The 16,686-nt window shown below is 36.6% G+C and overlaps 1 protein-coding gene across 1 annotated transcript in view; it reads left to right on the top strand.

The window, feature by feature from the left end:
- The first annotated feature begins 365 nt into the window (after positions 1 to 365).
- LOC148952853 (RNA/RNP complex-1-interacting phosphatase-like) overlaps positions 366 to 16,686 on the top strand; it is a 173,588-nt gene continuing 157,267 nt past the window's right edge. The window contains exon 1 of the mRNA XM_089087797.1: positions 366 to 496. Within this exon, the coding sequence (XP_088943923.1) occupies positions 471 to 496 (26 nt within the window). The 5' untranslated portion in view covers positions 366 to 470. The remainder of the gene's footprint in view (positions 497 to 16,686) is intronic.

The raw sequence follows: 16,686 nt of genomic DNA on the forward strand, positions 1-16,686 counted from the left end.
TGGGGGGTTATTCTTTTCAATGGAAACCTAGAAAAAAGAAAAAGAAAAGATTTTGCAAAGTAAAGACAAAAAAAAGTATAATAGTAATTAATTAAATAAAAAGGCTCTTCATGTCCAGTAATAGGATTTTAGGTATCAATTTCATTCTTAGCCTGGAATTCCGGTTTCAGGTATAAATTCTCTTACTTCTTGAGCAGTTGACGGCCTTTGAAAAACATAATGTCTTAGCTCAGGGTGCCCAGCGCGTATTTTTGGTGTAAAGCTTATCATTATTGACCACCTATTTCTGGTGATTTTTCTGGTGGCTCTTGTGAAATACTGATGATATTCTTGGTGAAAAACTGGTGATTTTCATTTGGTTGTGGCGGCAACCCTGATTGCTGAGCGTCAAATTTCAAATTTCTGCAACATCAGAGGAGACTACATCCTTTCACTTTAAGTGCTACTTTCTTTAGCCAAGTCAAGTCAAGATGGGAAAGGGGGGAGTACCTGATAGGTTTGCTTATATTTTGAATTCAATGTAGATCCGTGGAAGGATCTTGTAGGTGATCTAGGCTAAGTTTTTCTTTCAAAAAAATGGAATAGCCTATTTATTTCTATGTATCTAGGTTAGGTTCAAATGCTAATGAAAAAGTTAAGGGTGGTTTTTATATTATCAGAATATTCTGGTATTTAAGAAACAAACTTATCTCTATATTCTGAATTGCATCCTGACTCCAAATAGGCTAGGTATTACATTCATTTGTGTTGGAAATGAACTTTACCCCCACCCCTATATGCCAATTCATGATATGTATTTGCACATTAGAGGGGGGAAGCTCATTTCTGATGCAAATGAATTTTAACTTTGGATTCAGGATGCAATTCTGACTATAGTGGTAAGTTTGAACTTTACCTCCCCCCCTGACAGGGGCATCCTGAGGGAGTGGGGAGAGGTGCGCCACCCCTCCAATGGTTTTGGCATTTGGTAAAATTTTTGCTGAAGGCAAAATTTTGGCAGACATTTTGCAAAATTTTGCAAAGTTCTTGATTTCTGCAGAAAATTTGTTGTAAATCAGGTAGTGATTTGTTAAAATTTATGAAGATTGCCCCCCCCAATGAAATGAGTCTTGGGATGCCCTGTCCCCTGGTGTGCAAATATATACCTTGAATTGGTATATAAAGGGGTTAGGGTAAAGTTCAAGTAAATTTCTAGTGGGCCATGTAATTTAGCTAAGATGAAAGCAAAAATTTTATTTGATGCCTTTTTTATGCTCTTTTAAATCAATAATCATTTTTGGGGTAATTTCATCTTGAGCCCTTAAAGGGGCCCCAAAGGTATTTTATATGAATTATGAAAGAGGATAGAAAACACATCAAATGATGTTTTCACTTTCATCCTAGCTAAATTATAGGGCCACCTAGAAATTTACCTTGAATTGCTATAAATAAGTATCTTTGGAATATATTACTCTTGAACAACTTCTTTATAAACTATGATATGTTTTTAACCACATTTCAATTACCTAACTAGTGTTGATAACTTCTTTGTGTGGTTACAAAAATGAAATACCTTTGGGGTCCCTTTAAGGGCTCAAGATGCAACTAGCCCCAGAAGCAATTATTGAATTATGAAAGAGCATAAAAAAGGCATCAAATGATGTTTTCACTTTCATCTAGCTAAATTATAGGGCCACCTAGAAATTTACCTTGAATTGCTATAAATAAGTATTTTTGTAATATATTACTCTTGAACAACTTCTTTATAAACTATGATATGTTTTTTATCACATTTCAATAACCTAACCAGTGTTGATAACTTCTTTGTGTGGTTACAAAAATGAAATACCTTTGGGGTCCCTTTAAGGGCTGAAGATGCAACTAGCCCCAGAAGCAATTTTATTGAATTATGAAGCATACCATACATTAAATATATAACCTAACCTAGATACCTTTTTCCAAACAATCAATGCAAACAAACATACAATAGATACTAATGTAAATGAGTAAATAAATCTTAAAATGAGTAAAACTTAAATTGAACACGCAAATCAAGCTTGAAACAAAGAAAAATCACTACAAACAAGAGTTTGAGTATCATCTCCTTCTCTCACTGTAAAAGTCTAAAACCTACTACATCATTGGTGCTTTACTGAAAACTATATGTGTCTTGAACAGTCTTGGAAAGTATAAACAACATGAAATTAAATATTTGATGTATAATGATATTAATTGTTGAAAGAACCAAGAATTTATTCACTGTAATTTTATTCAAGAATTTATGAATTTATTCAAGAATTTCTGTATTCAAGAATTTATTTCACTGTAATTTTATTTTATTTTCAATGCTGTAAGAACTGGAAAAGAAAATATTTGTAATATAACTCATTTTCAGTTAAGTGCCAATGACACAGTAGGCTTTTGGTTTTTATTTACATTAAGGGAGGGGGCAGTATCCAAACTCTTGTTTGTAGTTAAACTATATGCATCTTGAATAGCTTTAGAAAGAACTAATAAATTAAACTGAAAATTTGTTGCATAATAATATTAATTCTTGAAGGCTCATCAGTTCAAAATTTTACTATAATTTTAATGTTTATTTTCAGTATTAAGTACAAAAGAAAATATTTGTACTAAAATTGGTTTTCAGTAAAGCACCAATGTTGCAGTAGGTTTTAGACTTTTACAGTGAGAGAAGGAGGTGATACCCAAGCTCTTGTTTGTAGTGATTTTTGTTTGTTTCAAGCTTGATTTGCATATTCAATTTAAGTTTCACTTGTTTTAAGATTTATTTATTCATTTACATTAATATCTTTCGTCTGTTTGTTTGCATTGATTGTTTATTTAATTTCTGTTTGTTTTAAGTTTCATTTATGCTTCAATAGTAAAATATTTTGTTTTGTTTTAAGCTTGATTTTCATATTTAATCAAAGCATTACTTGCTTTACAATCTATATGTTCATTTATATTATTACAGTACTTGTTGTATGTTTTTTTGCTATGATTGTTTATTTAATTTCTGTTTGTTTTGGGTTTCATTTATTCTTTAATAGTAATTTCTGGTTGTTTTGAGTTTGAATTTTAACAGGTAGGGTGAACCAGGGTAATTCCAGACACTTTGACCTTTTTTTTCGATTCAAAAAATTCCTCCTGCCAGCAGACTTAAAATCTCGTCATAAAATCGGATTCGTATGAAAGTACAGACTGTTAGCTTTCATTCGAGAGCTAGAAACTTCCGAAATTCGAACTATAAAGGGGATTGGTGACCTGATTTGAAATTTTCCCACGGTGTCCGGAACTCGCTAACAAAAAATTGGTAATTCCGGACGAGGTCAATATCTTTGTACCTGAAGGAGTAAAAAATCTTAGCTTTGGTTGGTGGTATAAGCACCCCAGAATCTATGTTTCTTCCAAATTTCATGCGCGTATCTTCCGAACTAGCGGAGTTATTCAGCTTTGCAGTCGTGATTTTGTTTTTCTGAAAATCAAATCTCGTTTTTACAATGTGTCAAACCAAGGATTATCACAATAATTTGATAATAAAGTGATTATACCACCACGAGCCAGCATTTTCTGAAGGACTGGGGGACCTGAAGGCCTAGGCCCTCATCTCCTGCAACTACAGAATCCATCTGCTAACTTCCTTGAAATTCGTATATTAAAAATAAGGTAAAAATTATAAAAAAGACGACTTCAAATACTGATAAAAGCAAGTTTAAAAGCAAAACACAGAGGAACTAGGTGATCACTGCTTTTTTCCATAGCTTTTCTTCCTTTCCTTGTGGCGTTTCACCATTTCGTGATGCTCGCTTATAGTGAGGGTCCAGTGCCCTTCAGAGTGAGGGGCCCTCCCAAGAAAAACTCTTCTGCGACGTCTGTGATGTCATCGTTCTTGGGACAGCTAAACTCGTACGTCGCTGCTGAGTCGAGCTTTAGGAACTTCATCCTAACGACCCCTTCATCAACAAATTCAACAATTCTGCCAAAATAAGGTGAGTCGTTGTAATATACAGCATAATATGGGTCAAGCTTTATTTCAATCTTTTTCTTGCTAGGGTTAGGCTGATCGAGGTAATCAAGAGAATACATCTCTTCAAGAGGAATGTCACCATCGGTGTCAGCGTACGGTATCTCGGACTCGCTTTCAGTGTCAGACAAGGGAACTAGGAAGGTCGCTTCTCGTGAGTGCTTCATCCTTTTGCTTTTGGCACCAGAGGTCTGGGTATCACCGGTTTCTTTCGCTTTGGTTTTCTTTCCTACACCCTTTTTCCTGTCTGCCTTTTCCTTTTCCTCCTGCTGCTTCTTAAGTTGCTCTAAATACACCTTAGAAGTGATCACTTCAGCAGCTTTCTGAGTGATCTTTTTCCTCGGCCCTGGTTCACTTCTCGGCTCTCTTCTTACACTCTCTAACAGGAGCTCTTCAAAGGTCTTCTTCATTGGAGTTGGTGGTTTCTTCTCAGGGGAAGAAATGTTGATGTTGACAGTTAGATTTTCACTTTCTCTCTGGACTCTAAGACTAATCCTATCGGCTGTTGAATTCTCTGCTGGTTTCTTTGCTTGTTCTCTTTTCTTCAAGAAAGGCATCGTAAGCCCTGAGTTTCTGCGGGTCAAACTGCTCTCTGTTGATTTTTGCACGGTTGGCTCTCTCTGGTAGGCCTACGCTAGGATCATAAACTCCAGTTGATGCAAACCCTATCTGGATTAGAACTGGATCTGCTTGTTTCCAAATTTCACTTATCATCTTGACAAAATCTGCTTTCTGTAACTTCTCTCAAACATTTTTCCTTGCCCATTTTGTTAGCCTTTGGTCATACGTGGTTTTGAAAGCCTTGAAAACGCCAACGTATAAAGCTTGAAGCATGTGTGTCGTATGGGGTGGCAGCTTCAGAATCGTGATGTTTTCGTTCATTGCAAGCTGCACAACTTGCAGCGACAAATGAGAGCCATGACTGTCAACAAGAAGCAGAACTGGACGTTGCCCAACGCTAGGAATGAACTGGCCTTTGAACCAGTTGTAAAACACGTCAGCCGCCATCCAACCCCTTTCTGCGGCAGCATATGAAGTGTCAGGCAAAGCGTCATCGGATGTCCAAGTGGACCACACAGATTGGCCTTTGAATGCGATCAGGGGGGGAAGAATTGCCCCTGCAGCGTTGACGCAACCGAGAATTTTTGTGTTTTCTATCCCTGTTCCAGCAGTTTGGCGGAAACTTGGCGAGTTCTTCTGTCCCACGACTTTGGTTCTCAAAGGATCAGTACAAAAGCTCGTCTCGTCCAGGTTGTACATCAAGTGGGTAGGTTTGTTGTGCAAACATGGAACATAAATAACCATTAGAGCAACAGCAACTCTATAAGAAAATTAAAACAAATTTTCTTGTGAATTATTATCGCTTCTAATCAGCAGTTATACCAAACCAATCCTGCTCAACTCATCCTCAGGGCTATACTGTGGTGTTCTCCCCCCCATAGTATAGTGCAGACGGTTTGATATCTTTCCATTTTCCCTTCTTGCTTTAGTTTTGTTTTTCTCTGTTTAAAGCTTTTTCCAATAGGCGATGTTCAGAAGTCCTCCAAAAAAAAATGTCCCCCCAGATCCCAAATCAAATTCCATAGTGAAAGATACCCATCCTGGCTGGTCAAGCACACTTTCTCAAAGTTTAAATGATAGCTCCAGTTTAGAGAATAGGACAATGATAAGTGTAGGGGCTAATGTAACTATAAATGATGATAATGGGTTTCAAGAGGTCCTCTCTAAAAGTTCTAAAAAAAGGAAAAAAATCTCCCCAATTAAAAGCATTTCCCCTCTTTCTGCCCAAGATCCTCCCTCCAAAAACTTAGGAATTTACCTTAAAATTACTCCCACTACCCCCTTTGAAATAAAACTGATCTCTGCAATAGGAGTTGCAATTTTTAAATTGCTAAAATCAATGATCTCTCTTAACATTAACCGTGATGGATCTCTGCTAATAGCTGTAGAAGATCAGAAATCAGCAGATACAATAATTAACCTTAAATCCCTCCTGAATACCCCAATTATTGCATCTAATTGGAACCCAAAACAATCACCAACAAAAATAGTAGTTTATAATGTTCCCCCAGAGATATCTACTCAGGAGTTAAAAGAAGGCCTTTCAGATAGGGCTGGAAACACAATCCCAGTTGAAGATGTTACCCAACTTGGAAAACCTAACTCTACTGGCCTAAAAACTAGTAGATCCTTCTTATTCACACTGAAGGATAAAATTGATATCCCAGAAAAATTATTCCTATTTGGGCAAATCAAACCACACAAGGAATACAAACCTAAGCCTATTCAGTGTCAGAAGTGTTTCAAACTGGGACACACAACAAACAAATGCAATGAAATTCTCCAAGAGTGTAGTAATTGTAAATCTTTCCATCCTAAAGAGCTGACAACTTGCAACAACACTCAGCCTACATGCATCAATTGCAAAGGCCCACATGAATCTACAAATAAATCATTATGCCCTGCATACAAGAAAAGAGCTCTAACACTCCAAATATCAACAGAAAAGGCAATCCCATACCCCTTTGCAGCAATGGAAGCAAATGCTGCCCAACAATACCAAATAAAGCCTGTAATGAAACCAACCGAAACCCCCAAGTCAAATGCCCCCAATGCATCAAGCACCCCATATAAAACACCATCTTCTAAGCCCCCTAGCTCAAATCCCTATCAGAAGCAATCACCAAGCCACCAAGCCTCCTTGTCCGGTGAGATGAGGCCAGCCTGGCCCTCCCTCCCAAGAAGAAACAAACCAGAAACACTACCAGGAATTAATCCATTAACCAACAAACAGGATGCACTACCAAAAATGCAATCCCCAAATATATGCTTATTCATTCTAAACTGTAATGCAGTTCAGGCCATGAACATACATCAACTACAGAAAACAAAAATTATTGCAGAATTGGAAAAAATTTACATCCCAGATGATATGCTCATTCAAGAAAAAAAAGATCTTGCTTTACTTTTAACAAAGCTGAACATTGATACACATTCATATGAAGAATAAATCAACAACACAACATTTATCAATACTCCAATGGAATGTAAGATCACTCACAGAAAATAAGCTAAATGAACTAATATCATTTATGAATAATAATTCCATTAATATTGCTTGCCTCCAGGAAACTCATTTAACCCAAAATCAACAAATTAAGTCTCTGGGATACACTATCCTGAGAAAGGATAGATCTTCAGAGAGAAAAGGAGGTGGTGTAGCTTTATTAGTTAATAATAATATAAAATTTTGTGGCATCAATTTTCCAGATTTTGAAAATGATGTAGATGTAATTGGTATAAGTGTTTGGCTGAATAATTTAAAAACCTACATAATAAGCTTTTATAACCCTAATGGCCAAACTTCAGATGCCAAGGATTTCTTTAATTATATAAATAATTCTAATATGTTAAAAAACATCATTATTTGTGGTGATTTCAATGCCCACAGCCTTTTGTGGGGGAATAAACCAGCAAATAAAGCTGGTAAATTTATTGAGCATATGATTTCAAATAATAATGAATTAGCTGTTGCTACCCCTCCAAACCTAAATACATATTTTAACCCCAAAAGTGCCAAATTCTCCACAATTGACCTACAAATTGTGTCTTTAAATTTTTTGAACAAAATTTACATAAATAAAATTGATAGTCTGTGTACAGACCACTTTGCTATAGTTTGCTCCCTAAATGAACCTGCTGAAACTTCTTCTCATACTTCCAAATATATCAACACTAAAGCAAATTGGTCTATTTTCCAAAATAAGCTAAATGATGAAATTACAAGTTTCACCCAAAGTTCATGCATTTCTAACACAACAGTTGACACACATGCTGAAGCCTTGACATCTTTACTAATAAATACAGCTAATCATGCTATCCCCAGGACAACACCTAAGAAAACATTCCCTAAACAAATTCCTAAAGCATGGTGGACAAATGAGTGCCTAAATAAATGGAAGATAAAAAAGGCAGGTAGGACAGAATTCATAAAAAAACCAACACCTACTACATATTTAAAAAAATTACAAGCAGAATCTAATCTAAAAAGGACTATAATAGATGCTAAATATAAATACTGTAATAATTTTGCAAATAAGCTCTCCAGAGAAACACATAAGCCAATTATACATAAAGTCATAAGCCACATATGTGGGAAAAAGACTTCTCCCAACCCACTCCTGTATGAGCTTATACATAATAATACCCATTATGACAATGATATTGAAAAGGCTAACCTATTTGCAACTCTTTTTGTTAATAAGCTAACATCAAACAATCAAAGCAATCTGTCCACAATTCCTATGAACCCTAGTTACCAACCACGCCCAGGATCCAAGTACATAACTAATCCATTTTCAATCCAGGAATTGAATAATGCAATACATCATATTAGGTCCAAAACTAGCAGCAGCTATGACAATATACACCCTACATGGATAAAGAATCTCACACCTTCATACAAACAAGAACTGCTAAATTGTTATAATCACGCTTGGGCATCCTCTAGGTTCCCCAATATATGGAAATGTTCGTCCCTCCTACCAATCCTAAAGAAAAATAAACCAAAAGATAACCCTGAGTCTTATAGGCCCATAATGATTACACCTGTGATGGGGAAAATAATGGAGAAAATGATTTATCACAGACTCCTCTGGTTTGTTGAGAAAAATAACATGATCCCACACACTCAAACTGGATTCAGGAAATACCACTCCTCAACAGATGCTTTCATTTTGCTAACAAATGCAATAAATGAATCTTTCTCAAAAAATAATATCCTAGTGGCAGCTTTCCTTGATTTTGAAGGAGCATATGACAATGTGAACCACCAAATCCTTTTAAATAAACTTGAAAACCTTGGAGTACCTCCCAAGCTAGTATCCTTTATTAAATCCTTCATAGAAGTGCGAAGTTTCATTGTTTGTGTTGGTTCAGCCTCTTCACCCCAAAAGACAATAGCCAAAGGCCTACCTCAGGGAGCAGTCCTCAGTTGCCTCCTATTTGCCCTATATCTGTGGGACATGAACCTATCCCACACGAATCTACAATATGCTGATGATCTGGTGCTATGGTCATCTGGTAACACCTTTCAGATAACACAGTCAAATCTGCAAAAGTCACTTTTCCAGTTTGAAAAATTCTCTCAACATTCAGATTTACCCATTGCACCCACCAAGTCAAAAATAATCCAATTTCACAGGAAGCGAAACCATGTTAATGCAAAACTAACTCTAAATAAAACAACTATTCCAGAAGATAATAATATTAATTACCTAGGTCTCATGCTTGACCAAAAACTTAATTTCCACCTCCACATTTCAAACACAATAAAAAAATGTTATAGAAAAGCAAATATACTAAAAAGACTTCTTTCAACACCCTGGGGTTGTAAGGAGAAAACCTTACTCCAGTTTTATAAATCACATATAAGACCCCATATTGACTATGGGCTCATTGTCTATGGTGAATGTGCAAAGACCCAGATGCAAAAAAATGAAACAACACAAAATGATATAATACGTCTCATATTTGGTCTTAGGAAACCCACAAGCACCAAGTTTCTGCTTATGGAGAGTGGATTAACAACAATAAGGCAGAGACGTAGCTTTCTCTTGATAAAACATCTTACAAAAATTGAATCAAATAGCTCACACACATTACATAATTGGTTAAGAAATCCAGCTATGTAGAGAGGTATTGCAGATGAGTCTGCCTATACTCAAACGAAGGTCCCTGTACCAGAAAAGTCTATTACTCATACGTTTCCCCCAGCCCCTCTATCTAATTGATCATCTACCATAATAAATACTGACTTTTCAAATTGGAATAAAGATTTAACCCCCATTGCTTTTGTCCAGAAAAAATTTGCAGAACTTAATACAATTACCTATAAAAATCACTTCCAAATATTTGTTGATGGGTCAAAAATGAATGAGAAGGTTGCAAGTGGTGTTTTCCTTCCTCACCTGAAAATTGCAATGGGTGAGAGATTATTTAATAATTTATCTATAATGTCTGCTGAGCTAAATGCCATAATAATGGCATTAGAACACCTTAAGCAAAACCATTCTTTGATTGAAAATTCGAATAATATTATCATCTATTCTGACTCTTTATCAAGCCTTGAGTTGCTGGCCTCAGCTCCTCAATATAAGTTGGACATTGACACTTATCATTGTCTCAGTATTATTGATAATCTTGCTTCAAATGGCATAAAAACTTACTTTCAGTACATTCCTAGCCACTCTGGCATAAGTGGTAATCATCAGGTTGATGAAATAGCAAAAAATGCTATAAATATTGACCAGCCAAGTGGGAGACCAATCCCGATTAGATATATTTACCGATGGAGGCTATCAGATATTAATTTTAATAAGATTAATCCTATCCTTTCCCCCTTTCCTAATAAGTATCTTTCTAAAATTTATCATAGAATTCGTTCTGGAACAAATGGACTAAATTTCCTTGCAGTCTCATATAAGCTTTCTAATTCAAGTGGTTCAATTTCCCTGTCCCCTCTTTGCAGGCATTGTAATATGAATAATGAAACAATTGACCATTGCCTATTTGAATGTAATATGCTGACGTCTGCACAACATACCTTGCTTTCTAAACTGTTAAAATACCTCAAACACCACAAAATCCCACTATCAGCCAAGAGCCTAGCCAACTATACCTGCACACAGAGTATCGAAATCGACATCTATCATCTTATATTTGAACTCCTAGAGTCGAAAGATCTGCTGAAAGATATCTGAATATATCTAATAAATATGAGGCAATCAAGCCAGTAGCTCTGTAGCCCACAGAGTGAAGCAAAAGGAACAGGGCTAAATAGTGTTACTGAAAAGCCCGCCTGCTGTTAAATAGAAGAAGAAGAGACTAAGGTTGTGTCGTTGTTTGAAGTATTTTCACCAGTCCCAACCAGGAACACCGTCTTTGAAAGTAGTTTTCATATTATTCACCTTCACATATTCGCCTACAAGAGCGACTATATCAGTTCGGGATAGTCCAACACCCCACTTGTTCATGGTTTTGATGCACTTTGCGAGTGTCACTTCTTCATCTAAATCGAGTTGTGTGGGTCTACCTGCTCCCACTTTCGACGATGTCACAGTCAAATGGTCCGAAATCGTCGACTTTGGAATCCCATACTTTGCTGCTGCAAGTCTGATTGTCAGCCAACCCATTTTCACCTCTGCTAACACCTTGTCCAGATCTTCTGGGCTGTACTGTGTCCTCGGCATCTGAAAGTTAAAGCAAGGGTAAGTAAAAGGTATAAGAAGAAAAGTTGTTTGCACTGACAGAAACCAAAACTGATGAAAGTTACAGATCATCAGCCCTAAAAAAAAATATTTTTCCTGAAAATAGTTCAGTAAACTCATGCTAAATTGCTAGAAACTCGAGAATCTCTGATAGAACACAGTTCCAGGAGGCAGGGGTCGAAATTCGATGAAAAGGAATTGATTGTATCACATTTTCCCATGTCCGGAAATACCCCTCTGTCTCCGGAATCATGCCTCACCATCTGTCTGGAATTACCCTGTTTGGGGTCAAAAAATGGGTAATTCCGGACACCTAACCTACGGCTAAACCGTTAGAAATAAAAATCTGCAAAAAATCACACTAATGCCCTAATTAAAACCCTTTTGAATGGCAAAACAACAAAATCCGTAAGTTTCACCGTTCACCAGCAAATGCAAAAAAACTGACACCATACGTACTTTTTCATTGAAGTTTCTCCGACCAACTCCAGTTCAAGACTGACTGTCTCCACCCTCTGCTGGCTGTTGTCAATCCGATATAGTGAGTCATAAACCAGAGTCTTGGCACTACCTCTGTGATTTTTTCAAAAGAAATTTAACGAGGGGCTAGCAAGATAAAGGGGGGTGTCTAGAATTACCCACTGTCTAGAATTACCCTGGTTCACCCTATTTGTATCTGCTGAGCTTAAGTTTAAAATGGCCTTTATTTTTCTTTGAAAAACTTATTTTTTGGAAGTTTTTTTTAGTTAATTTTAGTTTGCATTTGATTGCTAAAAGTTTCAAGTTTTTTCAAAAATTCCTTATTTCAAAATCAAACTCTTTTTAAAAAATCAAATGTTAATCAAAGTATCAAAACTGGTATCAAAGTAACATTATCATAGGCAGCACAATCGCGCTGCCTAAGAAAAGAACGATGTTGGCATAATGTATTATTTTTTTTCTTGGTCTTAGACAAGGGCACTTTGTATCGAAGGAGTTGTCGTAGAAACTTCAAAAAGGGCTCATTTGATTGGAAATTGGAGTGGCTTGTGCCCTTTTTAATAGTTAAAAGTGATCGGAAGGCAATTAAGTTATGCCCTGGGGCAATATAAGATTTTTATAGGAAGCCTTGTCATCGAAACTTCAAAAAAGGCTCATTCAATTGGAAATTCTAAGGGCTAGTGAATGCCCTTTTTAATAGTCAAAAGTGATTGGATAGCAACTAACCCCCCTCTCACGCCCACCCTTTCCCCAAACACATCCAATCAAAATTTGAGATAGCTGTTTTGTACAACATAGTTGAAAGTCCTGGAAATTAGGTCTTTGAGGATGACAACCCCCCCCCCCCACAGCCCTCAGGGCAAAGGTTGTAAGTAATGCTCTGGGGGCATATAAGGTTTTTTTTTGTTGAAAGCATTGTTGTAGAAACTTGAAAAAGGGCTCATTCAATTGGAAATGGAAATGGCTAGTGCCGTTTTTAATAGTAGAAAGTGATTTTAAGGCAACTAACACCCCTTCCATGCCCATCATTTACCCAACCACATCCAATCAAAATTTTGAGATGGCCATTTTGTTCAACACAGTTGAAAATTCTGGAAATTATATCTTTGGGCAGGACACTCCCCCCACAGTCTTCAGGGCATTGGTTATAAGTTATGCCCTGGGGGACATATAATGTTTTTATTGAAAGCTTTGTCATAGAAACTTGAAAAAGGGCTCATTCAATTTGAAGTTCATAGGGCTAGTGCCCTTTTTAATAGTTGAAAGTGATTTGAGGGCAACTAACCCACCTTTTCCCCAAACACATCCAATCCAAATTTTTAGATAGCCATTTTGTTCAACATAGTTGAGAGTTTTGGAAATTATGTTTTTAAGGATGACAACACCCCCCCCCCCACCAACCATTAGGGCAAGGGTTGTAAGTTATGCCCTGGGGGCATATAAAGTTTTCATAGAAAGCAATGTTGTAGAAACTTCAAAAAGGGCTCATTTGATTGGAAATTGAAAGGGCTAGTGCCCTTTTAATAGTCGAAAGTGATTGAAGGGCAACTAACCTCCCTCTCACGCCCACCATTTCCCCAAACACATCCAATCAAAATTTTGAGGTATCCATTTTGTTCAAATTAGTTGAAAGTTCTGGAAATCAGGTCTTTGAGGATGATAACCCCCTCAGAGCCTGCAGGGCAGGGGCTTTAAGTTATGCCCTAGGGACTTCTATCGTTTTTATAGAAAGTGTTATCTTGAAAACATAAAGAAAACTGCTTCGATTTGAATTTGAAAGGGCTAATGTCCTTTTTAATAGTCGAAAGGGATTAGAGGGCAACTAACCCCCTCTGACAACCACCATTTCCCCAAACATATTCAATAAAAGTTTAGAGATAGCCATTTTGTTCAACGTAGTTGAAAGTTCTTTAAATTATGTATTTGAGGATGACAAACCCCCCAGAGCCCCCAGGGCAAAGATTGTAAGTTATGCCCTGGGGGTATATAAGGTTTTTATAGATAGCGTTATTGTAGAAACTTCAAAATGGGCTCATTCAATTGGAAATTGAGAAGATTAGTGCCATTTTTAATAGTCAAAAATGATTGGAGGGTAACTAATTCCCTCTCATGCCCACAATTTACCCAAACACACCCAATCAAAATTTTCAGATAGCCATTTTGTTCAACATCGTTGAAAGTTCTGGAAATTAGAACTGGAATTGGAGGAAAAATACCCCCCCCCCCTCTCACGTCCATCATTTTCCTAAACACCTTCGATCAACATTTTGATATAGCCATTTTGTTGAAGGTAGTTGAAGGGTCCGAAAATTATGTCTTTGAGTATGACCCCCCACAACTCTCAGTGCTAAGGTTGTAAGTTATGCCCTGGGGGCATAAAAGGTTTTTTATAAGAAGCGTTGTCGTAGAAACTTCAAAAAGGGCTAAAATTTTGGAAATTAAGAGGCCTATTGTCCTTTTTAAAAGTCAAAAGTAAACAGAGGGGGAATCCCCCCCCCCCCCCCACACCCATCATTTCCCCAAACATTTCCGCTCAACATTTTGATATATTCATGCTGTTCAAAGTAATTGAAAGGTCTGAAAATTTGAGGATAACACCTCTTCCCCCAATAGCCCTCAGGACAAGGGTTTTAAGTTATACCCTTGGGGCATATAAGGTTTTTATAGAAAGTTTTTTCGTATGGAAATTGAGAGGAATAGTGCATTTTTTATAAGTCGAAAGTGATCAGAGGGCAACTGTCCCCCCCCCCTCGCCTAACGTTTCCCAAAACACTTCCAATCAAAATTTGAGATAGCCATTTTGTTCAACTTATTAAAAGAGCTCATTTGTAAAATTAGCTGAAGAAATCAAAAATTAAACACTACTATTTGTGCCATAACTTTGAAAAGAGTTTATGTATTTAAAAATTCCTGAAAAAGGTTCTCTGGCATATAAATAGCCAGCTAAACTATAAATTCTTAAAGGAAAACCGGAAAGATTCAAACTATTATTTTTTTTTTCCCCTGAAAAGCTATATCAATATAAAACGAACAGAAATTCATTAAACAAAACTTTTTCCACAAAATAAGCTTTTCAACAAAAAGTAAAGAACTCCATCAAACCAAAAATGAACGAAAATAGAATCAAACAATCTACCAAGCATACAACTACCACAAATCAGTATCAATAAATAAATAAAACCCAAAATGAACAGAAATTAAAATAGATAACAGAGTCAAACTCAAAACGAGCAGAAATTAATATGAGTTGGGCTCAAAACCCCTATGATTTTTAAAAGCCAAAATATAATTTGTGCTTTACCGAAAAAATTCTTTTAAATGTTTTCACTTTTATAACTTTAAGAAATCAAAAATTAACCTAATTAAGATTTTAAGGAATAAATATCAGCATATGTAGGCCTATATTAAACTGACAATGCACATTTTTTTTCAGTAAATTCGTCTGAATTTTTTCAGTAAAGTACAAATTATATTCTGGCTTTTAGAAATCATAGGTGTTTTGAACCCTACTAATATTAATTCCTGCTCGTTTTGAGTTTGACTCTGTTATCTATTATAATTTCTATTCGTTTTGGGAATCATTTATTTATTGATACTGATTTGTGGTAGTTGCATGCTTGGTAGATTGTTTGATTCTATTTTCGTTCATTTTGGGTTTGATGGAGTTCTTTACTGTTTGTTGAAAAACTTTTTTTGTGGAAAGTTTTTTTTAATTAATCAAAGTGAAAAAATGGGTTTGCGTCAACTCTGGAGTTTTTATTATCTGATGTTTCAACTATTTTTAACAAAATGGCTATCTCAAAATTTTTATTCGATGGGCTTGGGGAAAATCGGGCGTGGCGGGGGGGGGGCTAATTGCCCTCCAATCCCTTTCTACTCCTAAAAAGTGAATTACAACTTCCAATTTCCAATCAAATGAGCCCTCTATGAAGTTTATACAAGGATCCCTTCCATAACAGCCATATATGCCCCCAGGACATAACTTACAACAACTACCCCCAGGCCCTGGGGGGTTGTGTTGACACCAGAGTTTTGATATCTGAACTTTGGACTATTTTTAACAAAATGTTTATCTCAAAATTTTTATCTGATGCATTTAGGGTGTGGCGGGGGGGGGGGGCTATTTGCCCTCCAATCACTTTCTACTCCTAAAAAGTGAACAAGAACTTTCAATTTCCAATCAAATGAAACCTCTCCGAAGTTTATACAAGCATCTCTTCCATAAGAACCATATATGCCCTCGGAGAATTACTTACAACGCCTGCCTCCAGGCCCTGGGGGGTTGTGTTGACACAGGAGTTTTTCTTATCTGGCATTTGAACTATTTTTAATGAAATAGCTATTTAAAAAAATTATCAGATAGGCTTGGGGAAAAAAGGGTGTGTGTGTGTGTGGGGGGGGGGGGCTAGTTGCTCTCTTGGGAGGGGGGGCAGATGCCCTCTGATCACCTTTGACTCTTAAAAAGGGCATTAGAACTCATGATTTCCAATCAAATGAGCCCCCTTTGAAGTTTCTATGACGGCCCCTTCTATATTAAATGCTTCTGGGAAAAAATAAATGGAGTGTGGGGGGAGGCTAGCTGACCTCTGATCAATTTTTACTCATAAAAAGGGAATTACAACTTTCAATTTCCAATCAAATGAGCCCTCTATGAAGCTTATACAAGCATCCCTTCAATAACAGCCATATATGCCCCCAGGGTATAACTTACAGTGCCTACCCTCAGGCCCTGGGGGGCTATGTCAACACTGGTGTTTTTGATATCTGAACTTTGTAGTATTTTTAACAAAATGTCTATCTCAAAATTTTTATCTGATGCATTTAGGCCGTGGATGGGAGGGCTTTTGCCCTCCAAACTCTTTTGACTCTTAAAAAGTGAACAAGAATTTTCAATTTCCATTCAAATGAACCCTCTCCGAAGTTTATACGAGC

The sequence above is a fragment of the Artemia sp. Qi Xiang Cuo genome, chromosome 4 (genome assembly GCF_049724085.1).
Source record: "Artemia sp. Qi Xiang Cuo chromosome 4, ASM4972408v1, whole genome shotgun sequence".
In the NCBI taxonomy this organism is placed as follows: Eukaryota; Metazoa; Arthropoda; class Branchiopoda; order Anostraca; family Artemiidae; genus Artemia; species Artemia sp. Qi Xiang Cuo.